General features: G+C 52.2%; 1 protein-coding gene across 6 annotated transcripts; it reads left to right on the plus strand.

Moving 5' to 3' along the window:
- On the plus strand, positions 1-25,973 carry Znf385a (zinc finger protein 385A). Of its 6 annotated transcripts, XM_021225599.2 has the most exons (9): positions 15,864-16,389; positions 18,545-18,601; positions 18,745-18,820; positions 19,479-19,589; positions 21,544-21,706; positions 23,481-23,723; positions 24,054-24,223; positions 24,390-24,485; positions 24,629-25,973. In XM_021225599.2, the coding sequence occupies exons 4-9, from the start codon at positions 19,479-19,481 to the stop codon at positions 24,857-24,859; spliced, it is 1,014 nt and encodes a 337-aa protein (XP_021081258.1). In that variant the 5' UTR covers positions 15,864-16,389; positions 18,545-18,601; positions 18,745-18,820; the 3' UTR covers positions 24,860-25,973. The 6 variants fall into 6 exon arrangements, with proteins under 6 accessions (XP_005067407.1, XP_005067408.1, XP_040609636.1 ...); XM_005067350.4 differs by lacking the exons at positions 15,864-16,389; positions 18,545-18,601; positions 18,745-18,820 and adding exons at positions 1-121; positions 7,135-7,271; XM_005067351.4 differs by lacking the exons at positions 15,864-16,389; positions 18,545-18,601; positions 18,745-18,820 and adding exons at positions 6,058-6,153; positions 7,135-7,271.
- Positions 25,974-26,439: the final 466 nt, after the last annotated feature.

A 26,439-nucleotide genomic window follows, 5' to 3' on the forward strand; every position in this document is an offset into this window, starting at 1 on the left:
CCGCCTCGGCCCGCCCTGCTCCTCCCTGACTCCTCCCCCCGTACCCCCAGTCCGGCCAGAACGGCCCCCGGGACAGAACGACGCGGAACCCCGGGCGCCTGGGTCCCCAGCATGATCCTCGGTGAGTGGTCTCCGCGACTCTGGGCTCCGGGTATCTGGCTCCCTCTCTCTGGGTCACCTTCCCCCCCCCCACCTCGGCACCGCGGTGACTGCGGCCGCCGGTCTGCCACCCGTTCCCCCTCCCCCCTCATCTGCCTGCACATCTGGGGTCCCCTCTTCCCCTAGCTGCGGCTTCTCTTGGTAATCTAGGGAGGGCAAAAGGAAGACCGAGAGAGTGAGACCCCCGCCCCATAATGAGAACATTGCGTATTCATGAGGCTCATGAATATTATAAGACAGTGTACGAGAGACTGGGGGAAGGGGCTGGTCCTCGCCTGGTGGAGTTGAGGTGAAGGCTCTGACCCGTCACCCCCAGCGCCTTCCCCCACCCTTGGCTTTGGCACTCCAAGAGCCTTCTGGGCCCAGGATAAGAGGGAAAGGAGGAAGTGGGGGGGCGGAGGGAGAAGATGCTGGGTGTAGCTTCGAGGTGAGTGTGGTGGGAGGTGGGAACGTGACGGGTGGAGATAAGGGGGCTGGGTAAAAGAGCGGGTGGGAAACTGTCCATCCCGGGCTTTGCGGCTTAGATCCTGTCTCCGCAGCCATCCTGCCCCGACACGCCGGGACCTGCCCCTCTCTCCCTGCGCCGGCTGCCGGGGCCCTTCCTCCCCTCTTCCCTCTTCCCTTCCACCCCAGACCTGGGTCCGGGGCAACTGGCGACCTAGGGGTGAAGGATAGTGAGAGTGGGGGAAGGGAAGTCCCGCTGGGCTCTGACAGCCAGCCCGTCAGCCTTGGCCACCCCATCTTCATGACCTACATCGGGAAGGGAGCCCCAGGGATGGGGGAGGAGAGGGCCTAACTGTACTCCGGGCTCTGCAGCAGCCCCTGTCCACAACCCTGCCGCCACAGCAGTGCAGGGCCTGCTCTGACCTCTGACCTCCACCCTGGCCAGGCCGGTTCCAGGCCCTGTTTATGGCGGAGCCCCCTACCACTCTCAGGAACCTGTGGTCTCCCTGCCCCCACTGAGGACACCTGGCCCCACGCTGATGCCGGAGGCTGTCATCTCTCTCCCAAGACCCTCTGTGTGTCTTCCTCTGTTTCCATTGACTGTGTACCCCCGCTAACCTCACCAGAGCCATCCTCCAGTCTACCCTCCTTCCTCCATCTAGCTGCTATGTGGTCTCAGCCTCTCTCACGACTTTTCTGCCTTACCCCCCCAGCTGGCCATCCATCACAGCCATTTAAATGAATGAGAACCAAGGCATGAATGTCTGTCACCCACCTCCTCTCCAAGCCCGTCTCTAGCAGGTGGACTGCCCTTCGTGACTACTGCCCCAGCTCCAGGAGACACCCCAACGCAGTTCAGACTCAGGACCCCAACACACAGACTCCACATTCTGCCAGCCTGTGTGATCCCTATGCTCTAAGCTGTACCCTGGGCCAGCTGAAGAGGTGGTGCCCTGCTTGCCCAGAACAGGCGAGGTTAAGCTTTGTTTGCCCTAGTCAGGAGGCCCCAGAGAACTAGGTGTCAGAGACCTGGAAGAGCCCTGCCAACTCCCAGCAAGAAGAGGGCTTCCAAATTCTCTGACATTGGACCCTGCCACCAAGTGGCCTCCACCATCTCCCTGGAAGAAGCTATAATTAAGTCCTTCCTAGTGCCAGGTCCACAGAGGGGTGGGAGCCCCGTAGTGCCCCATATAGCTTAGCCTTTCCCTCTAACACCCCAACACTCTTTAAGAAGGAAGAAGAGGGGGATTTACTGCCAGGACTCAAGACCCACCTTAGAAGCACACTAGGGTATTTGGGTCTGGATGGTAAGGTCACTGGGTCCTCTACAAGGCAGCCCTACCCAGCTGAACATGGTGGCTCGTGCCCCAGCAGGCTGAGAGGAAGAGAAAGACTATTGGGAATTGAGGCCAGCCCAGGCTGAAGAGTGAGTTCAAGGCCAGTGTGGCCTACAGAGTGAGAACCTGCCTCCAAACAAAATTAAAACACGCATAAGAATCAGGGTCTTGACGGGGCACTGGAGGGCATGGGCATGAGGATCTTTGTAAGTTCGAGGTCAGCCCAGTCTTCAGAGTGAGTTCCAGGAGAGCCAAAGCTACACAGAGAAACCCTATCTGGAAGGAAAAAAAAAATCAAGGCTTCAAGGTTCAAGATGGCATTTGTGAGTTTGGATTCCCTTGGCTGCCACCATCCTTTGCAACTAAGTCCCTGGTTTAGTGAGCAGCAGTAGCCTGGAAGGGGCGGGCCCTTTCACTCAGGTGGGGAAGATTTCTCAAAGATCTGCAGTCAGCTCCTCCCATCCTAGGCACCACCTCCCTCGAGGCCCCACCCCCACCCACATATACCCCGAGGTTATTAGGGCTGGTGTTTTTAGTTGTGCATAATCATCCCCTTGTCTCTTTCATCTTTAACTTCAAAGCCTTTCCAGTCCTCTGCCTGCCTTCTGCCAGGATGAAGGAATTGAGGCAGAGGGGACAGATTCATTGGACTTGACCAAAAGGATAAGACAGTGCTTCCCCCACTAGCCTGACCCTCATTTTAGGCATTTCTGGGAAAGAAGCTAAAAGGCCTGAAGGAGAAAAGAGGTGGTTAACGATGAAATCTCAATCTCTTGTTTGGCTTCAGAGGCTGATTCCCAACTTAGCCCCATGGTGGGCTTTCACCACCATGGGGCCCTAATCACCCACAGCACTAAGCCCAAAACCTCTCTGATTTCAGTGTCACCCTTGTGAGACAGTCACTAAATCACAGCCCTACCCTAAAACCTTCCCTGATCCTGCCCTGCCCAGATGGGCCGCTCCCAGAGACAGCTCAGTTCATGGCAGACTCGCCCGGGCTGTTCCCATTCTTTACACCAGACCTGCCCAGCCCACCCAAAAAGCCCAGGGGCCATGGCTCAGGACCTGGCCAGACCTTTTAGGGAAGGAAGGAAAGGAGCAGCCCCCAATGAGACGCAGGAAGCTAGGTATATGGCTTGACTGTGGAAAACAGAATGCCAGCAAAGCACCCAGAACTAAACAGGGTTTTCGGAATGAACAGGAATGAACAGGTGGATGCCACCCAAAGGTCTGCAAGCTCACCCCTTCATAGTGCCTTGGAAGTTGTCTTGAATAGAACATGTAACAATCCCCCATGGAGCGGGGTGGGGCTGTCTGCTGGAGGTAATTACACTAATGAGCTTCCCTCTAGAGTGGCCTTCCCTAGCCCGACCCTAACCCCTCCCAACCCTACCTCACCTGGGTGCCACACACGCATACACAAGCAATCTCTCTACTTCCTCCAACCTTCCTGAAGCCCTCATCTCCCACATGACAAAAACCTTGGATTTGTTCCTTTTCCTCCTCTTCTTTCTTCTCCAGTCTAACCAGAAAAACATAACGTTGAAAACCTTACTTAGGAGCGAGACCCATTCAAATTCCCCACTTGCTGTGTGACCTTGGTTTACTCATGCCCCCTATCTGAACCAACTGTCATCATTTATCATAAAAGAATTCATTTATTCAGCAAACATTTATTGAGTGCTCAGTGGGTCGTGCCAGCGCTCTACACTGACTCGTTCAATCTTGTCATCAACTCTGGGAGGCAGGCACTGTTGTTCTAGCTTGACGGAGGAGAAAGGAGAGTGAGCAAGAGAAACCAGCTACTACTCACCCAGTTCGCACAGTGAAACCATGTCGTGGGAGACTGTGTGTAATGTCCGGTCAGTGAAAGCCTCAGGAGGCTGGAGAGATGGCTCAGCAGTTAACAGCACTTGCTGCTCTTGCAGAGGACTTGAGTTAAGCTTAGTACCCATATGGTGGCTCACAACCAACAGTTAATCCCAGTTCCAGGGGATCCAGCACCTTCTTCTGGCCTCTGGAGTTACCCGGCACACACACACTGCACTTTGATACATGCAGGCAAAACACTCATACACATAAAAATAAAAATAAGTAATTTTTTAAAATGCCACCTGTGGTAGTGTACACCTTAAATCCCAGCACTGGGAAGGCAGAGGCAGGCAGATTTCTATCAGTTCGAGGGCCAGCCTGGTCTGTGTGTCTGTGTAGTGGATGTCCGGACAGAAGAAAGAAAGAAAGAAAGAAAGAAAGAAAGAAAGAAAGAAAGAAAGAAAGAAAGAAAGAAAGAAAGGAAGGAAGGAAGGAAGGAAGGAAGGAAGGAAGGAAGGAAGGAAGGAAGGAAGGAAGGAAGGAAGGGAAGAATAAGCCTCAAAAAGTGGCAACTATTTTTCTCAGAAAAAGGCAGATGTGTGTGAGGCTTGAGACCAATAACCCTGGAGCTTTTTTTGAGTGGGAGGGCAGTAAGGCGCCAGAAACTGAATCCAGAGCCTCCCACACGCTAGGCAAATGCTCTACCACTGAGTCTCGGCTTGGAAGAGCCCTGTTTCTGCTCACCCAATCCCTAAGATGCCCCTCTCCCACCTCAGATTTCAGAGTGGAGGAGCCCTGGGAGTCTGGGGACAGTCCCCACTGGTTCCCACCCCTTCCTTCACTCTGCCCTCAGCTCACCCTTTGTCCCACTTCTCTTCTCCCCCCGCACTGCTCCACATCAGTTCCAGGCTACAGGGAGCTGAGTGGCTTCTGTCTGTTCTCCTCCATGTCTCCTCTTCTAAAGCTAAATGAGGACTCCACACCCAGGAAAAGCAAGGAACTGTTTTGCCCATTCTCTGCTTAAACCAGATGCAAGCCTGTGCTCAGCTCTCCGATTCAGCGTTAAATGAGAGCCCTCTGGGAGCAATGCAGCAGAGGAAGAATTTGCTAGAGTGCGACAGGTCTTGATTTGACTCAGCCCTGATACTTAAGGCTGTGTGACATCAGCCGAGTTCTTTAACCTCTCTGAGTCTCAATCTCCTCACATGCTGAATGGAAGAAATAATACTGGTTACTTCATAGACTCACAACCAGAGCCCAAACTATCTCCAGGCTTACATGTGATAAGACTCCTGCTCATTGCCTGGTACTTAGTGGTTCTTTGAATGCTTCTCTGTGGCTTTTTCTGGAACTCATCTGCCTCCTCTAAATTGGATTTTTGGGAGTGGGATGCTAGAGAGTTGACAGCCAGAGAGACATGGCCAAGGATCCAAGTCATACATAGTACGTGGTGCCCTGGTGTGGAAGTGCCAACCCCAAACCAGCTGCTGGGAGTGGGAGCAGGGGACACTGAGCACTCGGGTTTCTCTCACCATTCCTGAGGCTCGTTAGGGCTGCCCTGGTGTGCCAGGCAGCAAGGAGGGGTGGGGCCCAGGGGAGAGGCCTGGGAGGACAGACCAGGAAGAGCAGATCAGCCTGTCTTCACCTTCATCTTTCTCACCCTATGTCTCGGCCCCGGCGTCTCCCTGTCCTCCCTGTCTGCGTCCTGCCTGTCAGCCGCGTCCTGCTGGCTGAAAACTCCCCTTTCCATCCCTAGACTTTTCTGTGTCTGTCTCTTTTCTAGTCACCTATTCCTGCTTCTGCCACTCCTTCTCATGTATATTCTCTCTCCTTCCCTCTCTCTCCTTCCCTTCTCTCCTACACACACACACACACACACACACACACACACACACACACACACACACACACGCCATTTCAAATGTAAAGTATCAAAAGAGGAAATGGACAGGAGGCATTCAGACCCCAATAGTTCAAAGGCCAAAGGCAAACATCCTGTCATCTTCTTCAGGCCTTAGAATTTGGAAACCAAGCTGCCAGCAGCTTTGACCCCCGTCTGCCTCAGGCACACTGGCCTCCAGTCTTGGCATTGGGTGGAAGAGACAGACAGACCCCTCCAGACCTTTCTGGACCTCATTCTCCACCCCCAGCTGTGCCTGAGCCTTCCCCACCCCCTCCCTCTCGCTTCAGATTCCCCTAATCCCTGCTCCCCCCGCCCTCCCCTCTGCCCCACTTTTCCAGGCCTCTGATTGGCTGATTCTACTGACTGGGCTGGGGGAGGGGGATGGTAAAGGAAGGGGGCAGAGGGCAGAACCAAGGGAAGGGGACACTGTCAGGCCCAGGCCCCTAGGGGGCCAGGGCCAGGCCACTGCCTGGGGGCAGCAAGTACCAGCTACTGAAGGTATGACCCGGGTGTCTCTGTGGAGGAAACAAGAAAGGATCCTGGGGGCCCACTATCCTAGGAAGGTCAAGGGAGGTCCAGGGCCAGGCACGCAGTCTCCTGGTCTGGTCTTTGTTCCAGAAACCCCTGCTGCTGGCAGAGAGTGCTGGAGTAGTGGAGGGCAGCAGGAACTGCCCAGCTGGTGGACAAAAGCCTCTTCAGAAGGAAGCTGGGCCAGCAGAAACCCAGAGGGTCCTGAGTACCTTTGAGCTGGGCCCTTTGGAACCTGGTAGAGCCTCCTTCAGGACTCCAGAGGGAAGAGAAGGTTTCAGGGGTGCTACTTTCATTTCCCCTTGGGGTCACATGCAGGCCCTCCTCTCCCCAGAGGCTTTGGCTGAGGTTCCTCTTGCAGAGATGGAACTGAACCCACCGGGGGAGACTCAGGAGTCTGACAGGACTGAGGCAGGGGAGCTACAGAAGGGCTGGGAGCAAATGGCACCTGGAGAGGGTGACAGTTACCCAAGAATTATGTCCTGAACAGCATCATAACTTAGGAAGCCAGATGCAGACGCCCCCTCAGTGTCCCCTTCTGGACAGTGAATTAAGTGTCCCACTTGATTCTGTTCTGGGGATGCAACAAACCTTCAGATGCCCGGGGACCTCTAGACCGGAGGTAGGAGTTAGGGATTCAGAGTCCATCCAGGGGCAGGTTGTCTGCAGAGGACATCCAGGCTTTTCCTGGGTCTGTAAACAGCCTGAAGGGCTTGGGGAAGGAGGCAGTAGAAGGGGGAAGTGAAAACCGCCCAGAAGGGAAGACCAGCCTGTGTCCCCAGGCCCACAGTGGGTCTGCTCTTGAGCAGCAGGGGAAGTACGTGTATGGTTCACATCTGGGGGCATACTTGTGAGTATAGAGGCCTCATCTAGGGAGTAGTGCTATGAACTTGGGTGGGGCTTACAAGCTCCAGTCTTCCGACCCCACAGAATGTTTTCTCTGCCCTTCAGGCAGCCTGAGTCGGGCAGGGCCCCTCCCTCTGCTCCGGCAGCCCCCCATCATGCAGCCCCCAATGGACCTCAAGCAGATCCTGCCTTTTCCACTGGAGCCAGCCCCAACCCTGGGCCTCTTCAGCAACTACAGCACAGTGAGTATGGTCCATTTGCCTCTCCTCCGCCCCTGGCCCTGAAGCCCCTCACTCTCAGTCAACCATTGCTTCTTCCTTCTAGGCCTAACTCATCCTGACTTCCTGTGACCCTGTGTTCCTCATGTCCAGTCACTGGGTGGCAAGCATTTGCTGGCTCTTTGGTGCTATAGTAACTGCAATAACAACAGAGTATTTGCTGAGCTCTCCCTATCACCCAGGCACGGCTCTGTCCCACTCATCCCTCTATGAAGTGCTCAGCCATACAGAGAATAAGGAAGCCTAAGTGGTGATGCTGGAGGGAGTAAAAGAGCTGAGGATACCGGGTTGGGAAGGGAGAAGGGGCAAGAAGGCTAACACAGCCCTGGGGTTTTTCCTTTGTGTGTGTGTGTGCGCTCGCGCGCGTCCTGTAAGTTTGTCCTGTGAGTTTGTATGCCTGTGTGCAGGTGCACACAGCACATATGCACGAGTGTGGAAGACAGTGTTTCTGCCATGCTGTGCACTCCGAGCTACTTAGCCTATGAGCTTTCAGCTTATTCTCCGCTCTTCCCATCTCACCATAGGAATGCTGGAGTTGTAGATGCACACCACGGCATCTAGCTTTCCATGCAGGTCCTAGGGATCGAGCATAGATCATCAGGTTTACACAGCTACTGTTTAACTCACTGAACCGTCTCTAGCTCTGTAGAGCACACGGCTGGGTGGGTAGGATCAGTTTGTTGTAGAACTTGGAGGGGTGGCAAAGTCATCGATAATTAATAGTAAAGGAAACAGAGAGCTCCTGCCCGTTCTTTTTTTTTGTTGTTGTTGTTTTTGTCTTTTGTGTGTGTGTGTGTGTGTGTTTTGAGACAGGATTTCTCTGTATTGTTTGGAGGCTGTCCTGGAACTCCCTCTGTAGACCAGGCTGGCCTCGAACTCACAGAGATCTGCCTGCCTCTGCCTCCCAAGTGCTGGGATTAAAGGTGTGCGCCACCACCACTTGGCTCCTGCCCATTCTTTAGCAGGGAAATGCCCTGGTAAGAGTTGTGGCTGAGGAAGATGACTGTGGCAGCCAATGAAGGGGATAGACAGAAGCTTGAGGAGGCTGTCTGACCTTACAGGCCTAAATGGGCAGGAAGAGTGGGAGAGAGGTAGGGAAGACCGGTAAGGTGTTTTCAGGGAAATATTGACCCACCATGGTAACCAAGTGGTGTTGAGAGGATAGTGGAGAGGGTAAAGGGTTAGCTAAGGATGAGTCCAGGGCTCAGGCCTCCGGGACTGGGAGGAAGAAATTACCCTGAAAGAGACAGCCTAGCAAGGTAGACACTAGTATTTCTGTCTGACAAATGGGGTGGCAGAAGCTGGGGCTCAGAAGTTTAGTAACTGATAGACATTGGTTGACACAGTATGTGCCCAAAATGTAATTCAGACAAGCCCTGATGTGATGATTGGGTAAATGAGGTTTGGTGGGGTGCACCTGCACTCAGGAGGTCCAGAAGTTCAAGACCTCGCACAGCCTAGCATACATGAGATCCTGCCTTTAAAAAAGAAAGAGTTCTCTTCAACCCATAGCTGCAATCCCCAAACTCCTTCCAGAAACCTAAACCAGCATTTACATTGCACTCTGACTTTTACAAAGTGTTTGTCACATCGTAACCTTTACAGAATGCTTTAGGGTGGCTGTTGTTATTAACCTCATTTTACAGGTGAGGGAACCTAGCCATGACTGTAAGAATGCACTGACCTAGCCCCATGGTAACAAGAGGGTGAACTGAAGACAGGTCTATCTTAGTGACCTTATATCCACGGGGTAGAGGCATGCATGCAGAAGGAAGGTCATGAATATTGTCACAGAAACACTAACAGGGATGTGATTTCAGCTGGGTATGGCGGTGCACACCTGTAACCCCAGCACACAGAAGGTAGAGGCAAAAACATCAGGCGTTTAAGGTTATTTTCAGCCATATAGCAAGTTTGAGGCCAGCCTGAATTGCATGAGACCCGGTCTCAAAAAAGTGGTTGAAGAGGCTGAAAATACAGCTCAGTGGTAAAGAACTTGCCTAGTATAAGTGAAGCCCTACATTCAATTCCAAGCACAGAAAAGAAAAAAAAATTAAAGCAACTTAACAAAAACACAGCATTGAATGGGTTGGTAGTACACGCCTTTAATCCCAGCACTCAGGAGACAGAAGCAGGCGGATCTCTGTGAATTCGAGGCCAGCCTGATCTACAGAGCGAGTTCTAGGACAGCCTCCAAAGCTACAGAGAAACCCTGACTCAGGGAAAAAAACCCCACAGCAGTGAATATATATTATATTCTCATAACTGTACTCAGTGTTGAGGCACCGCCCTTAGGGAGCTCATGGTTTAGTCAAAATAATAGCAAGTTAACTATAACCTGATGAAGAGCCATGTTCAAAGCATTCAGCTTTCATGAGAGCACAAGAGGTATCAAGAAAATCTCCTGAGTGTAGGGGAATCTAAGGGGCCAACTGGAGTCAAGCAGGATAAAGGAAAGGAGAAGGAAAAGACTTAAGCTAGCTGGAACAAGGACTCAGGATTTGTGCTTTGAAGAATCATTAGTAGTTTTTATTTTGTATTGTGTTTGCTTTTGTTTTTGAAATAAGGTCTTACTATGTGGCCCGGACTGACTCCAAACTCTTGGGGACTCTCCTGTCTCAAGTACTGGGATTTCAGACATGTGTCACCAACACACTGCATATTCATAGGATTGTAAAAGTAGCCTTCAGCTGCTCTTCTAAAATGCTTGGCTTTGATTCCCGGCACTCTCATGGCAGCTCACAACCATCTGGAACTCCAGTCCCAGGGGATCTGGTACCCTCTTCTGGCTTCTGGCTTGAATGTGCAGACATTCAAACGTGCATACAAAATACTTCATACAAAGCCAGGCTTGGCAGAACACACCTTTAATCCCAGCACTGGAGAGGTAGAGGCAGGAAGATCTCTGCGAGTTCACAGCGAGCCTACAGACTGAGTTCTAGGACAGCCAGGGATACATAGAGAGATCCTGTCTCACAAAACAAAGAAAAAAAATGAACAAACAAAAAATAGAATATCCCCAGGAAAACACTTCATACACATAAAATAGAACAAAATAAGATAAAACAAAGGGAGGTAGACATAGAGAACATTCCAGAACATTTTGGGAAAGTACAAGTGAGCTGGTGTCATTAGAGCTCAAGGGCCAGGAATGCCATCCTCTAACTAACATTCTTGTCAGTCTCAGCAGCCCTAGTTTTGTCCCCATCTGTAGATGAAGAAACACAGAGGAGGCTCATCCTTAGTCCATTCATGTAAAAGTTTTTTGTTTCTTAGCTTGTTTGCTCTTTGGGTTTTTGCGTCTGCCTCTCTGGGGTTGGGATTACAGGTGTATGCCTGCCACTCCACCCAGCTATAACGTGGGGTTTCTTTCTCTTTATCCTATTTATTTCTAGTGTCTGTGTGTGCTGATACTCTTGTCTCATGAGGGGGAAGGCCGGAGAAAACTTTAGGAGGTAGTTCTCTCCCTCCACTGTGGCTTTTGGGACTTGAACTCAGGTTGTTAGACTTGATGGCAAGTACTTCCTTTTGCTCAGCCATTTCGCCAGCCTGGGCTACAGAGTGAGACTCTGTTGAGAGAAAGTGAGGAGGGAATGGGGAACAAGATGGCTTAGTGGGTAAAGCTGCTTTCCATGAGGCCTACGACCTGAGTTCTAACCCAAGGATCCAAAAGTGGAAGGAGAGAACATCCACAGATAATACAAATTAAAATGTAATTTAAAAAAAAGAGTAAGTTATGAAATAATAGGTATTGTTTATGAAACTAAAAGAGGAGGATGTTTATGTGTGAGTACTGGGATGTTCACAGGATGGATGCCACTCTGCGAGGGGAGGAGAATTTACAGTTAGAAACAGAGGTATGGGTTTTTAAAGACTTACCTTTTTAAGTTATGCTTACATATTAGACATATTAGCCAGTATGTGGGCATACGCATGAGTGCAGCTGCCTGAGGACACAACCCAGAGGCACCAGACCCTCCTGGAACTGGGTTACAAGCTATGAACCACTTGATTAATGTCGATGCTGGGATCAACCCTTGGGTATTCTGAAAGAGCCCCACATAGTCCTAATGTTGAGTCTTTTCTCCAGCCTGAGATGTAGGGTTGTTTTTGCTTTGTTTTGTTTGTTTAAGGCAAGGTCTAACTATGTAGCCCCAACATGCCTGAAATTCGTTATACAGAGCAGACTGGTGTAGAGCTCACAGAGATCCATCTACCTCTGTTTCCAAAGTGCTGAGGTTAAAGGCGTGTACCATCTCACCTGGTTCTGAGGTGGTTTTTCCTGTTGTTTTGTTTCTTAAATATGCATTCAGGGAGATGGTTCAATGATTAAGAGCACTTGCTCTTTTTGTTTGTTTGTTTGTTTTGTTTTTTGCTTTTAGAGATGTTTCTCTGTGGCTTTGGAGGCTGTCCTGGAACAGCTCTTGTAGACCAAGCTGGTCTCAAACTCACAGAGGTCCGCCTGCCTCTGTCTGCCTCCCGAGTGCTGGGATTAAAGGCGTGTGCCAACAACGCCTGGCAAGAGCACTTGTCCTTGCAGAGGGCCCATTTGGTTTCCTGTTCACAATCATGCATAACTCCCATAACTCCAGGTCTAGGGAATTTGGTGCCCTCTTCTGATCTCCATAGGCATCAGACACACACACAGTGCCCAGACACACATGCAGACAAAACATTTGTAACACACCAAATGAAAATATTCTGATAATATTTATTATTCTGTTTGTGGGTGTGAGTGCAGGTGTTAAGTGTAGAAGTCAGAATAAACACCAGTTGATTCACTCCTGCCATCTTGTGGGACACAGGGACCAAACTCAGGTGGTCAGGCCTGCTGGCAAGATGGTACCTTCCAGAGTTATCTCTGGAAGACAGGGTTTCTCTGTGTAACAAACAGTCCTGGATGTCCTGGAACTCCATCTGTAGACCAGGTTAGCCTTAAATTCACAGAGATCCACCTGCCTCTGCTTCCTGAGTTCTGGGATTAAAGGAGTGTGCCACCAATGCTCCAAATCCTAGATGGACTCTTTATTATATAATCATCTTTTGTCATTCATGAGCACTCCAGGAGTGACAAGTGTGTAGATGGTCAAGTCCCTTGTATGTATAACCTACATATCTACTATACAGTGAATTGCATCTGGTTATTTATAGTACACGTTACAAATGTGTTGTATAGGGAATGATGACAAGAAGAAAAAAAAACAAGTCTGGGGATGGCAAGATGCTCCATGGGTGAAGGTGCTTAGTGACAAGTGTGAAGACTTGAGTTTGACCTCTCGGACCCACATCTGAAAGAAGAGAACTGATTCTTGCAGGTTGCCCTGTGACCTCACAAGCACACTATGGCATGAACACATGCACAAGAAGTCTTCCATACACACAAATAAATATAATGAAAAATACCAAAGCCTGTGGTCAGGGTTACTATATGAGAAGGATAAATAAAACTTAAACACCATTAGGGAAAATTTTGTACATGTTCAATACAAGTATCATTTTTTTCCAAATATTTTCAGCATACCATTAGGTGAATCCACAGGCTTTGACCTCAGAATATGGAGAGCCAACTTTATACTCTTTTGTATTTTGAATGGTTTTGTTTTATGGAGCTTATTTTGTTGATGCTTGGTATTTAAAGTGTGTTACTGTGTACGTGTGTACACACATACTCCAGCATGTGGTGGAGGCCAGAGCTCAGGTCCTCAGACTTGCACAGTGCTCATACCATCTAAGCTGTCTCATGGCCCACCTCAGTCCCTTTGTTTTTAGCTTTTGTTTTGTTTTTGTCTGTTTTAGGGGTTTCTTGTTTTGTTTTTCTGATTGTTTTTTTGGTTTTCGAGACAGGGTTTCTCTGTATTATTTTGGAGGTTGCCCTGGAACTGGCTCTGTAGACCAGGCTGGCCTCGAACTCAGAGATCCACCTGCCTCTGCCTCCCCAGTGCTGGCATTAAAGGTGCATGCCACCACCACCCAACTGTTTTTTGGCTTTTTGAGACAGTGTCTCATTATGTAGTCCTGGCTTGTAGCTAGCCTGAAATGTATTATTGTAGACCAGGCTAACCTCAAATTTGTGGTGATCTTTGTGTCTCTACCTCCCAAGTGATTTGAATGATCACATCCAACTTTTGGAGATTTTTTGTTTTTGTTTTTTGAGACAAATTATTACTATGTAGCCCAGACTGGCCTCTAACTCACAAAGATCCTTACACTGCACGCTTTTGAGTTCTGGGATTCCAGGCATGAACTACTGCATCAGTAGGCTTTCTTCCATTAAATTATCCATCTGTCTGTCTATTGCTTTATCTATTTAGACAGATCTCACTATATGGACCTAACAGGTATAGAACTCACTGTGTAGACCAGGAATTTACTGTGTAAACACACAGAGACCACCTGCCTTTTCCTCCTGAGCACTGGGATTAAAAGTGTGCATTACCATACCAAGATTACATTTTATTTACTTATTTTTTATTGTGAGGGTGGAGGGGGCTATGTATGTGTGTGGGAGCCAGAGAATAACTAGTGGGAATTAATTTCACTGAGTTTTCTCCCTCACTGTATAGGTCCTGGGAACTGAACTTAGGTCATCAGGCTCAGTAGCAGGGGTATTTACTCAATCTCTCTCTCTCTCCTCTCTCTCTCTCTCTCTCTCTCTCTCTCTCTCTCTCTCTCTCTCTCTCTCTCTCTCTCACACACACACACACACACACACACACACACACACTTTTTTAAGTGCAAAATAGAGAACTAGTCAGGATATGTCTAGAACCAGGTGTGGTGGTTCAGCATTCAGAATGCTGAGATGAACAAATCAGTATGAATTTCAAGCCAGCCTAGGCTACATGGTGAGTTCCAAACCACCTTGAACTAAAGAAAAACTTTGCTTTAAGCAAAGACAGAGAGAAGACTTGGGATATAGATCAATGGTAGGGCACTGGTATGTGTGAGATCATGAGTTCAAGCCCAATACCTCAGCAGGAGCGAGCAAATAAATTATAGTTAATAAAGCCGCCCGTGTGAATAAGCCTGGGAGTGCACCAGGGTGGCGAGCAGCACCATCCTTAGCATCTGACTTTCAGGGTACAAATTAGCGTTGTAAACTCCTGGCTTTACACCCTTAGGCAAATCAGTTAGCCATCCCGAACCTTAAATTTACCAACTATAAAATAAAATACTGGTGAGGCATGACAGCACATACCTGTAACCCCAGCATTTAAAAGGTTGAGGCAGGCAGCGGTGACAGGAGCACGCCTTTAGTCCCAGCACTCCAGCACTAGGAAGGCATAGGCAGGTGAATCTCTGCGAGTTCCAGGCCAGCCTGGTCTATCTAAGGAGCGTAACAAGTTCAAGGACAGATTTTGATACATAGTAAAACTGTCCAACAAATAAACATGGATGGGGAGCAGTTAATAGTATTCATTTGCAAGGCTGTGTGTGAGTTGTATTACAAAATCTTAATACCTAGCACAGTTAGTGCTCAGTTAAAGCTGCCTGGTCCCTAGTTACTGCTAGTTACTTAAGGGGAAGAAGGAAAGGGAAGATGGGATGACCAAGAAAATGAACTGAATTGCAGTGGGAAGAGGAGCCAGCCGCTGGAGGGGCTGGGAAGCTGAGTCTGTCGTGGAGAGGTGGAGAGGGCAGGAGAGGATGTCAGGCTGCATGACAGTTCAGATTCTGCAGAGGAAGAGGACTGCAGAAAAGCTGCACACGCGCCTTCGGAAGGACTGTGCAGCAGCTAAGTCCGTGGCTTTGGAGTCAGGCTGCCCAGGTTTAAATTCAAATCCCAGTTCAGCCACTTACTAGCTTATGACCTTGGGCAAATTATCTAACCTCTCTAAACCTCAGTTCCTTCATCTACAAAGTAACGATAATAACAGTACTTGCTTCAAATCGCGGTTGTGACGATTACATTAGCTAATCCAAGCAAAGAGCCCAGTGCAGAGCTGGCACATTCCAAGGGCTCAGCCGACAGTAGGTGGTGGTGGTGGAATTATGGCGGCCTCTCTCTGTGAGTGGATTAGCACCTCTCTCTCTCTCCTACGTGGGTAGTTCTGCCCCTCAGACACTTTTGTTGTCTTCCCTCATTCTCCCCCTGCTCAGACCACTATTTGCCTTTGCTCTTGGATATCCGTCACTGTCACCCAAAGTCAGTCCTTCTCAAACCAATACCCAGCTTCACTTATCTCCCTGGTCGCTGCTCTGGGTGAGATGGGAGCTCTGAGACCCAGAGACAGAGGCCTTCTCCATGGAAAATGAGGTGTACTGGCAGTGAGGATTCTTTGGCCTTCTCGGTGCTGTCGCACTTGGCCACCAGAGGGCAGCAAGAGCACGAAGCGTAGCTCCGGGAACCTGGTGCTAGGGCAGGTGGAGAACTCAGAAGAGGAGGTGGGAAGAGGTTAAGGGGCGACGTCCACACTCTGAGGTCGCTTCTGCTCAGGCAGCCCCCCGGCTCCACCAACCAGAGAAGTCGCTGAGAATCTTGGGTACCCGGGCTTGGTTTCCCACCCATGTGAGCTAAGTGACTTGTTAAAGGCGGGGTCACAGGGACTGTGCGCCGAGAAAGCTGGGAAAGGGTTGTTTAGGAAAAGCTGTCAGCTGAGGAGAACGGAGCAGGGCGGAAGGGGTGAAAGAAAGGACAGATAGATGTCTGAACTAGACAAACACGGTCATGCCCAGGACAGGGACGGTCACTGGACCCAGGAAGGAACCCAAGTGCTGGTAGCCGAGGTCATCAGGTCAATGCCCCTGTCGCTTGGCCGAGAGGCCCCGAGCCAGAACTAGGCCTTTCCTGGTAGCAGTGTCTGGTCGCGGTCCCCAGCTTTCTCCGCGGGAGCCCCCCCTGGCCTTCCTCTCCTGTGCCCTGTCCCCGCCCCCGGTCCCGGCCCGCCCTCGGCCCCGCCTCCGGGGCGGGCTCCGGACCGACCGGCGCCGCCTCCCCTCCTCTCAACCAGCGGGGCCTCACAGCCCCGAGCCGCCCGGGCAACGAGCGCCGCGTCCCCGGCCCGCCCGGCCGGCCAGGCTCGGCCCCCGCCTGGGTCTGCCACCCCGGGCCATGGAGCCGCGGCCGCCAGGGCCCCGCAGGGTAAGCCACCCGGTCCCTCCCTCCCTCCCCGCCTCCGCGGCTGCCGCAGCGCCCCCCCACCCCATCCCCGCCCGCCCTGCGGGGCCGGCCACCTCTTCTCTCGCCCAGTCCTCGGCCGTCGCCCATCCCCCACGCGGCGCGGCCCTCACCGATCTCTGGAGCCCAACTGGCGCCCCCCCGACTACTGCCACCTTGCTGGACACGCTAGCCTCTGCTTCCCAGGTCCTCAGAATCCCCCAAATCTCCGACTTGCCATCGGTCCTACACCCACCCTCACATCACTACGCTGCCCGGCCTCTCTGCTCCAGCCTTGCCCTCTCCCAGGAGCCCTTCCCCACCTGCTCTTTGGACACCCTCGCCCCCCCTCTTTCCCGAGTCAGTCCCGTCTGCTCAGGTCTTCCCACCCCTGCCATTCTGCCCATTTCCCATTTCCTTGTCGCCTGATTTTGAGGGGTGGGTGGGGTAGTGGCTGGTTGAACCTCGGGTAGTGGGTTCTATCCGATAAAGAACAGGGAGAGGAAACCTAATCATAGCGGGCCCCCTCCTGCTCCTGATCTGGTTTCGCTCCTCCTTGCCCTTCCCTCCTTGCCTGATTTCGGTTTTTGCCCCAGCTTCAGGGAGCCATTCCCCTTCACCACTGTTGGAGGGCAGGTGGGAGAGGACTGCTTTAGAGAGTTTAACTGCCTGGCTGTGTCTAGGCCAGCATCCCAGGAAGGGTCTCTAGGATGGAACGGGCCTTTGGGAGACGCTGGCCTCCACCCTTCCCTAGGGAGCCTTCATCTAGGTCACCGGGGCCTCCTGACCTTGGTCTAGAGGAGGACCTCAGTGGCTCACATTCCACTGGGGATTGGGTGAGCCCTCACCTTCAGCCAGCAGTCTCCTCAGTCCCTAGAAGAGAGGGTGGGGCAGGCTGGCCAGCTTGATTCCTCCCCCTTCCCAAGCTTCTCACCCCTCAAGAGGGACCTGGCTGGAACCTAGACCACTAGGGGATGGAGACTGGGAGAGTCAGTCCAACACACTCAATCCTTGGGATCCTGGGCACTCAGACCTTCCTGGGAACTGGCTGGGGGGGTCTTGCCTCTCCATCCTGTTCTCTCCATACTGTTTTCATACGACTTAGGTTTCCTGGCCCAGATTAGGTTTCTGTTTGGGCAGAATTCCCATTCCCCACCCAGCATGTGAGGAAGCCCGGGGCTCATGAGAAGCCGGGGCAAAGTTGGGTGGGGGTGTCTCTGAAGAGGAAGGGCAGAGGCGTGGAGACTAGAAGCTGAGAGCAGCAATCTGTCTCCCCTCGGATTAAAGCCTGCCTCCAACTTGGTCTGTCTTTCTTTCTGCCAAACATATCACACATTTGTACAGATAAACACACAGCTGAAGATTACACAACCTGACTATCCACAGTGTCAGCAAAGCCCCCAATGCATAAATGTTGATCTTCAAGTGATACACACAGTAAATGCCACTCACTCACACTCCACCCATGCACAAACTGGTCACAGCCTGTCTAGGGCCCATGCATGTACACACACTCTTCTGCTCTTTGACTTTCCCCTGCATGTGACCGGGGCTTTCGAGAAGTTTGTGGAAGGTGAAGATAGCCACTAAGAGGGGTTGCTTATGGTCAGGAGCAGGCCACGAGAGCGACAGTTATCAGACTGGTTATCTGGAGTGGCGGCTCACTCAATTATGGTTCCAGCATCCCATTATTACCAAAGTGGGACAGACATAGGTCAGCACTCAGGTCACTGGGACTCTGAAGCCCCCTTCCTGATAGTAACTCCAAGCCCCTGAAGAGACTCCTGGGGTGGGGGGGGGGAGAGAAGAGAGAAGATTCCTATTCTATCCCTCATATTGTCTCGTGGAAAACCCTAAAACCTGAACACAGAAAGAGACTCGTGAGTTGATAAGGACCTCTGTGTCACCAGCAACTATGTCTTAATGTCCGCCCCTTGGAAAATAGGGTTCCGGTCCTAAATCGTTGTGAGAGGTCCCAGCTATTCCTAGTGCTTCAGCCCTGGCTGCATTCCTATCTCTTCCCTCCTTGGCCACAAGGGTGAAGGGGAGGAGTGCTGGGAGAGGTTGCTCTGTGCTTCTGGGCCCCTAGCTGTATCCCTTGATAGCAGAAGGTGTCAGGGAAGCTCGTGTCCTCCCCCAGAAACACACCTCGTGTGAACTCTTGACCGGAGACTGCAAAGACTTCTGCTGACCCAGGGTGAGCAGAGAGGGTTCCCAATACCTCCAAGCCACCAGCTCTTCTCTGAAGTTCTGCTGATGCTGGTAGGGAGACAAGACCCTGAAGGTCCTGGGCACACTCGGACCAGAGCTAGTCCCACTCTCTTCTTCCCTGTTCTCCAGTGGAACCGCCAATTCTCTCCCAAGTTCTTGTATGCCTGTTAGAAGCTGCTGACTTAAAGAGATTCAGAACCTCCAGGTAATGGTGGTGGTGTCATCACACGCCTTTCATCCCAGCACTCGGGAGGCAGAGGCAGACGGATCTCTGTGCGTTGGAGGTCAGCTTGGTCTACAGAGCAAACTTCAGGATAGCCAGGGCTACAGAAACCCTATCTCAAAAACAAACAAACAAACAAAAAAGGTGTTGGGAGATATCCAAAACCTAAGTGTGTTAGGGTACAGTGGGATCCAGAGACAGGAAGCCGGAAACATCTGTCTCCTGGGACCAAAAGCTGAACTTGGCAGACAGTTGTACCCCAGAGTCCCAGAACCTCTGATGTGGCTATTGACAGTAGGAGACAGGCCAAGGTAACAGAGTTGAACCCTCATGGTATGTTGAACCAGAGTAAGAGTCCAGGTCCAACTTCTGCTGTTAATTCATGGTGTGGTCTTACACAGACCACTTCTATTTCCTGTGAAATGGGAGCAATGGGAACTGTAGGGCCAGTGGGTCCTTCAGTTCCTGCCAGGACTGTGAGGATTGGTCTGGAGAGAAAGCTGAGGCTCAAAGCCCTTAAGCATGTTGAAACCTGAGGCGGAGGGCCTAAGGACCTTGGCTCATCTCAGCTCAGCTGATGTGGGGAAGTGGGGGTGGCAGTTTGTGCAGGTTCCTAGCTCACTCTACCCAACATCCACAGATGGACCCTGTGCAGAAGGCTGTGCTCTCACACACATTTGGAGGACCCTTGCTCAAGACCAAGCGTCCAGTCATTTCCTGTAATGTCTGTCAAATCCGATTCAATTCTCAGGTAAGAAGACCAGCCGCTACCTGCTGGTGAGCAGGGTGGGGCAGCCGTGGGAGCTCGAGGGAGGGCCAGTGACTGCTGCTGGGAAAGAACGAAGAGTGGGAACCCTGTGGTGGGGCAGGAGTTAGTGGAAGACCCTTGAGACGAGACAAGTGGGCGCTATGTTTTGGTTGCTTTTTGTGTGTGTGGTGGTAGAGATTTAGGGCCTTGCACACAGCAGGCAAATGCTATACCTCTGGGCTGTGTCCTCAACCCTTTTTCTTTTCTTTTTTTCTTTTTTGGATATGGTTCCTTTATGCAATTTTTTTTTTGAGACAGGGTTTCTCTTTATTGTTTTGGAAGCTGTCCTGGAACTCGCTCTGTAGACCAGGCTGGCCTCGAACTCACAGAGATCTGCCTGCCTCTGCCTCCCAAGGACTGGGAGTGTCACCACTGCCCAACTTTTTTTTTTTTTTGAGTCTCTCTACATAGCCCTGGAACTCACTAGCATGTGCCACCACACCCAGACCAGCTACTGGCTCCTTTTTATATTTTTTTTTTATTTTGAAACATGGCCTTAGAAGTTTCCCAGGCTGGCCTGTAGCTTACTCTGGCCTGGAAAGGCCTTGGTTATGGTTACAAACCTGTGCCACCAGACTTGGTTATGGCTGTGTATTCTGGCAAAAATTAGACAAATCCTCTGAGGCTGGCTGGCCCCTTTGTCCCTTGGGGCTGGAGCATTCCCTACTCAGAATGTCTGGAAAGACATGTTCAGGGAAGGTGTGTGAATCTAGCCTTCCATCCTAAGGTGCTGAGTTTGGTCTCTCTGGCTCTCCACAGAGCCTCCAGCCTCCACACACCTCTTTCTTCACCCCCTCCCCAACCTCCCTCCCAATCACATTGAAACTGGTCTATACACCCTCCTGGGACTTTACCCATGAGGAGACCCCTCAGATCCCCTCCCTCTAAAGCCTCATCGGAACTTCTATTGAGGTCCAGACTTTGTAGGGTGCAGGCCCTAAAAACTTTGGAAGAAAAACAGCAGAGCCTTATTCTGCTGAGTAGGGGAAAAGAAAACATATGTGTCTCCATGCAGCACGTGCACACACATGCACAGGCTGGTACATACTGCTGGGCCCTATACACCAAGGCTCTACTATCAGTTTTGTTTTCCTGCCCATCCACACCTTTATTTCTACCCCTGTTTAGGTGACCTTTTGAGTCCAAGAGTATACATTCTTAGCTGTGGCGCAAATGGGAGAGGAAGCTATGGACAGGCAGTGATTGGATGGAGCCAGAAGCAAACTAGAATCAGGCCTCATTGCTCCAACTCCAGGCATCCTCTCCTCCAACCCTGACTCCACTTGCTGGTGGAGGAAACAAGATTGGAGGGATAGACAGCCAATAATAGGCAGCTCTCTTTTTTTTTCACTCCCCTCTTTACCTCCCCCATAAAGTGTCTCTGTTTTGACAGCTGTTTCTGCTGCTGTCTCCTGTCTCCAGAGCTGGGCTTGAGTCCAGGGTCCTCCGAGGTGTCCACGGAGGCTCCAGGAAAAATGAGGCCTAGGAGGAGTATCAGGACAGGGCTAGTGAAAACAGCAGAGCAGGGTCCTGGACAGAAGAACTCAGGCTCTTAGGCCTGGTGTCTGAGATGCCAATTAGTTCTTCCTCTCCCAATTCAGCATTCTCTTGAAGACTTGAGAATCCCCTCCCTCTACTCAGGACTAGTCATTAGCCAAGTCCTGGGTGTGGTGATGGAGTGTAGTCTGGACTAGGTCAGGATCCAGATTCCCAGGGATTCAAGCTTGAAAAGCTCATCACAGCAATAACCAGACGTGTCAGCATGGGCTCTACACAACAGGGCCATAGGCAGAGTATACTACAGCCTGCTGAGTCCGCCCTGCTTGAGACCTGGAGGAGCTCTGTAGGATGTAGATGAAAGGTGATCTCAGACTCTGTTCTTCCTCCATCCTCGAAGAGCCAGGCAGAGGCACACTACAAGGGTAATCGCCATGCCCGAAGAGTCAAAGGCATCGAAGCTGCCAAGACCCGAGGCAGGGAGCCTAGTGTCCGGGAATCAGCAGACCCAGCTCCAGCAGGCAGCACCCCCCCAAGTGGGGATGGAGCAGCCCCTCGTCCAGGTGTGTCTAAATCCCCTTCACACTTGTCAACTGATCTCTGTCTTTCTGCTCTTTCCCAATTCCCAGAACTTCCTATCTGCTCCTCTCCCCGCTCAATCCCCACCCCACTGACACCCAAGGTGAGTCCTGGAGCCAGACATAGTGATGTCAAAATTCCATCCTGTCACCCCACCCACCCCTGCCTCAGCTCTTTTCAACAGAGTCCCTACTGTCTGTCCTCTCCACTGCCCAGTGACTCAGCGAGGGGCTAGGGTGAGGCCGCCTGGCAAGCCTCCCCAGGAACAGGGAGGCATCCATTTGATCCAGATGAAGCCCCTCTGTGCTAGCCAAAGGCAATAGGGACATCAGAACCCCACCAGCTTCCCATGTGCCACAAGACTCCCTAAATGGTCTTGGGTGGACGTGTGGACTTCTTGGAGCCAAGTTAAGAAAGAAAAACTTGAAAATCTTTAGGGTCTTTTTCAGCTACCAAGAGCAAGTCCACATTTTCTTTGCCACTCTTTGCTGGTGGCCGTCCTCAACCATACTCCGAGGAACTGGGACTGAGGGACTACAGGGACAGAAAGATATCAGCCACCCCCACCCTGGGGTTACCACAGATATCAGTCATGGCCAACTCCAGAGAGACCTAACATTCCCCTTGTCCTCATTTCCTCTTATTCTGGCCTGTCCTCCTTGCCCCACCCTAAAAATAATGAGAAACAGACTCTATAGCACCAGTTTAGGATTCAGGTCTCCACTGTGGGAACACACACACACACACACACACACACACACACCTCTGGCATTCAAAGATGTAAGGGCCGGGCCTGATTTCTAATTGTGCTCTGGCTGCTTCTGAGTCTGATCATGTCAGTTTAGTGTATTAACACCTCTATAAAGTAAGGGTGGGTAGAGCTGGTGATGGTGGCAGTTAACATTTCTTGACACACATCACCTCATTTAGTCCCCGTACACTTTCTGAGGACATGGGGCAGACATTGTACACACACTGCTTTTATAAACCACGACGTCCAGTTTGGGATGAGGATGTGCTGTCTGGTTTGGAATGAAGATGGAGGATGTCATGAATTGAGTAGGAGACACAAAGGATGGATCCTAGGACGGACAAGCACACACCTACAGGGTTAGGAATTCTTCCACCTTCTCCTACTCCCACCCCAACCCTCCCCTTGACCCGGAAACTGGATCAGCTGTTGGAGCAAGAGTGGGAGCACTAGAGTTTCCCTGCAGAAGCAAGAACCCAGTGCAGAGGCCTGGGCTGTGCATCTTTAATGGCACCATGAATTATAGAGCAGCCTGGATCCCTGCTTCCTCCTCTTCAGCTCTTGTTTCTGTTTCCCTCCGCTATGCTCACATCTGTCTCTCCCGACTTTCCCTACACCATCCTGTTGTTCCTCAGTGTCCTCTTTGAGGGCCAGGAGGGCTTTGTGAAGGGGTTGTCCTGCCAGGAAGCCCAGACTGGTCAGCAGGCCATAGTGGGATGAATTCTTGGTTTCTGCCTTTCCCCCTGGCTAGGCAGGCTGCCAGGCTTACCCTAAAGGTAGCCTGGTTACTCCTTGGCTATCCTCAGCTTTGGGGGAGTAAGCCAAGCATTGCAGTCACACACCCAGCCGGTGGCAGCTGAAGGGAATTTGGCTGTGGCCCAGGGCATGAGAACATGCATGTTGTAACAGGGCGGGGACCGGCTCCTGGCCCCTTACCCTTGAGGAAGTGGGGGTGGGTCTGCACATGAAGAGCCACTTGGGATGACCCCATGTTTCTTCCCTAACAGTTTCCATGGAGAATGGCCTGGGTCCAGCTCCAGGATCCCCAGAGAAACAGCCTGGCTCCCCATCCCCTCCCAGTGTCCCAGAGTCTGGACAGGGTGTACCCAAGGGTGAAGGGGGAACTCCAGCCCCGGCTTCCCTGCCTGGGGGTAGCAAGGAAGAGGAGGAGAAGGCTAAGCGTCTGCTCTACTGTGCACTGTGCAAGGTGGCTGTGAACTCCCTGTCCCAGCTTGAGGCACACAACAAAGGTATGGGTCCTCTGCTACCAACCAGCCCCCTGTCCTCAGGCCCCTCCCACCCCTCTCTGCAATCATCCTGCCTCCCTGCCTTCCAGTGCAGCTGTCCTCCAAGACCCACCAGCCTGTCTCCTTTCTCAGCCATCTCCTCTGCTCCTTTGTCTCTTACTTCTTCATTTACCTTCACCTTCCCCCAGACCCCTTTGTTATTGGGGGGCCCAAAGAGCTCCAAATAAATCCATAGTTATCATTCACACATTATAACTGGGAAGGTGGGCATTTGAGGCCTATTAGGCCTGGAGAATTTTTCATCTGTGCTCATCTCCTGCCTCCGTGGGCCAGGTACTAAGCACAAGACAATTTTGGAGGCCCGAAGCGGGCTGGGGCCCATCAAAGCTTATCCTCGGCTGGGGCCTCCCACTCCTGGGGAACCAGAGGCTCCTTCCCAGGACCGAACCTTCCACTGTGAGATTTGCAACGTCAAGGTCAATTCGGAGGTCCAGCTGAAACAGGTGAGTCCTACACCCATCCAGGGTGTCTGAGGAAACTGACCCTTTGAAGGGAAGGGAGCTTAGGCAAGGGCCAGCAAAAGGAAGTGTGGGTAGGTGTTTAACTGTGGCCCTGCCACAGGTTAGTTTTTGCTAAAAGCTCACAGCCCTACTACCCACTGCACTGCAGCACATCTCCAGTAGGAGGCACCGAGATGGCGTGGCCGGGAAGCCCAACCCTCTACTGAGCCGTCACAAGAAGCCTAGGGGCGCCGCGGAGCTGGCGGTGAGGCCTGGATACTGGGGAATTGGGCTATGGGAGGACCAAGGAGAGTTGGAAAGGGATCTGGACAAGCCGCCAGAGGTTGGACTTGCCGGACTACTGGCCCAACCTCTGTGTCGTCCCCCCCCCCTCTCTGCCTGCTGCAGGGCACACTGACTTTCTCCAAGGAGCTGCCCAAGTCCCTGGCAGGTGGCCTGCTCCCCAGCCCCCTGGCGGTGGCTGCGGTGATGGCCGCTGCAGCAGGCTCCCCGCTGTCCCTGCGCCCAGCTCCAGCCGCACCTCTTCTGCAGGGACCACCGATCACACATCCTCTACTCCACCCGGCCCCAGGACCCATCCGAACTGCGCACGGACCCATCCTCTTCTCCCCCTACTGACCTCAACCCTGAACCCCTCCCATTGAATCCCCCACCTCCAGCCGGGACCCAGGCCTCCGGGCTCCCAGCCCCTCCTCCCGGCGCTCCCTGAATGGTCTCTCCTTCCCCCCACCCCGAGGTACGGGGTTCCAGGAAAGGGAAGGGGTAGCGGGGAAGGGGGACTTAAGAAGGGGGGGAACACCCCAGATCTCAGGGAACCCCGCCCCCTGTCCTTCCCTCTCCCCTAGAAAAGAGGGGGGCCGTCTCACCCCCGAGCCCCCTCGGAGACACCCCCTCCCAAAAGCCATGTCCATCCAACCCTTCCCCTCCAAACCTAGCACAAAACGGGGTTCACAAGCCATGGTCGGGGCCCGGGGGGAGAACATGGATTTTCTTGGCAATAAGCGGACTCTGGGACTCCGGCCCCCCTACCCCAAACTAAAGCGCTTCCGTGAACAAACCCGTCCTCCGCAGGGGGAGGGGAGCAGGCGGGATCCTGGGTCCCTCGTAAGCACTTTGGTTTTACCGCCTGCAACCTCACTGTGCCCGCCCCGCACCGCACCATGCCCCAACCCCAGGTCCAGTCGGGCCCATCGCAGGGGGCAGCACTCGGGGGCATCTCAGGCACTTGGGTGGGACCAAGGAGATGCCCTCATAGACCCTTCCCTTGCCTTCTTCCTCCCCGGTCCGGGTTCCATTCTTTTCACCAGCACCCATCGCCCAAGGGGTACCAAGGGGGGCAAGGGGTGTCCAGTCCAAGCCCACCTCCGCCTCGCCTTCCGCAAAACTGTGAGCAAAAAGCAATAGAAGCCTCGCCCCCGCCCCGCCCCGCCCCTTTCCGCAGGATTTGCCGTCTGTAGCCTCCCCATCCCAATCCCTAGACCTCATGGCTGCCCCCTCCCGTGACACCTCCACTGCACAACTCGGGCGGGGGCGTGACCCCCCAACCTGTTCCTTCTGTCGTTTCTGTGTGGTCAGCCCTTCCAGCGCCGACCCGGGATGGGGATCGGCCCCCACTGGCCCTCCCCTCCCCCATGGACTCTTTCTGCTTGACAATGTAGCAACCCCGGCCCTCCACCTTTGCCCTCCCTCTTTCCTCCTTGACAATAAAGTCTGGATTCGTTCTGCCCTCCGCGCCCAAGACTCAAACTGTCTTTGCTTGCTGTTTGGTGCGTAATTCGCTTGGAAGGTGTTTCTTACGGTGAGGAAGCCTGACACCCAAGGAGAGGAGCTGGAAAGCGAGATTGGGAAGAGGGTGCGTAAAGCCAGCAGAGAGACTGGAAGTCTCAGTCCCTACCTAGCTTGTGTAAACTTGGCGAGAGTTCGTCTTGGCGACTGCAGCTGAGGCTGTTGAGAATTCGCTACAATTCCACTAGGCGGCGCTAAAACGAAGAAAAAGGAGTCCGTTCGTTAGTGTTTCTTGCAATTCTAGGGAGAGGGGACTAAACCCAGACAAAGGAATGAACCCAGGCTTTTGTGTCTGTATTGGGAACCCACACCAGCAAAACAAAGAGAGGAAGCAGGCATGAGCCTCATAAACTGACCCTGGTATCCGTCTTCATCCTGTATGAGCCTCAGTTTTCTACCAGCAAACATGCTTG

The sequence above is a fragment of the Mesocricetus auratus genome, unplaced genomic scaffold, assembly GCF_017639785.1.
Source record: "Mesocricetus auratus isolate SY011 unplaced genomic scaffold, BCM_Maur_2.0 Super-Scaffold_100010, whole genome shotgun sequence".
Lineage (NCBI taxonomy): Eukaryota > Metazoa > Chordata > Mammalia > Rodentia > Cricetidae > Mesocricetus > Mesocricetus auratus.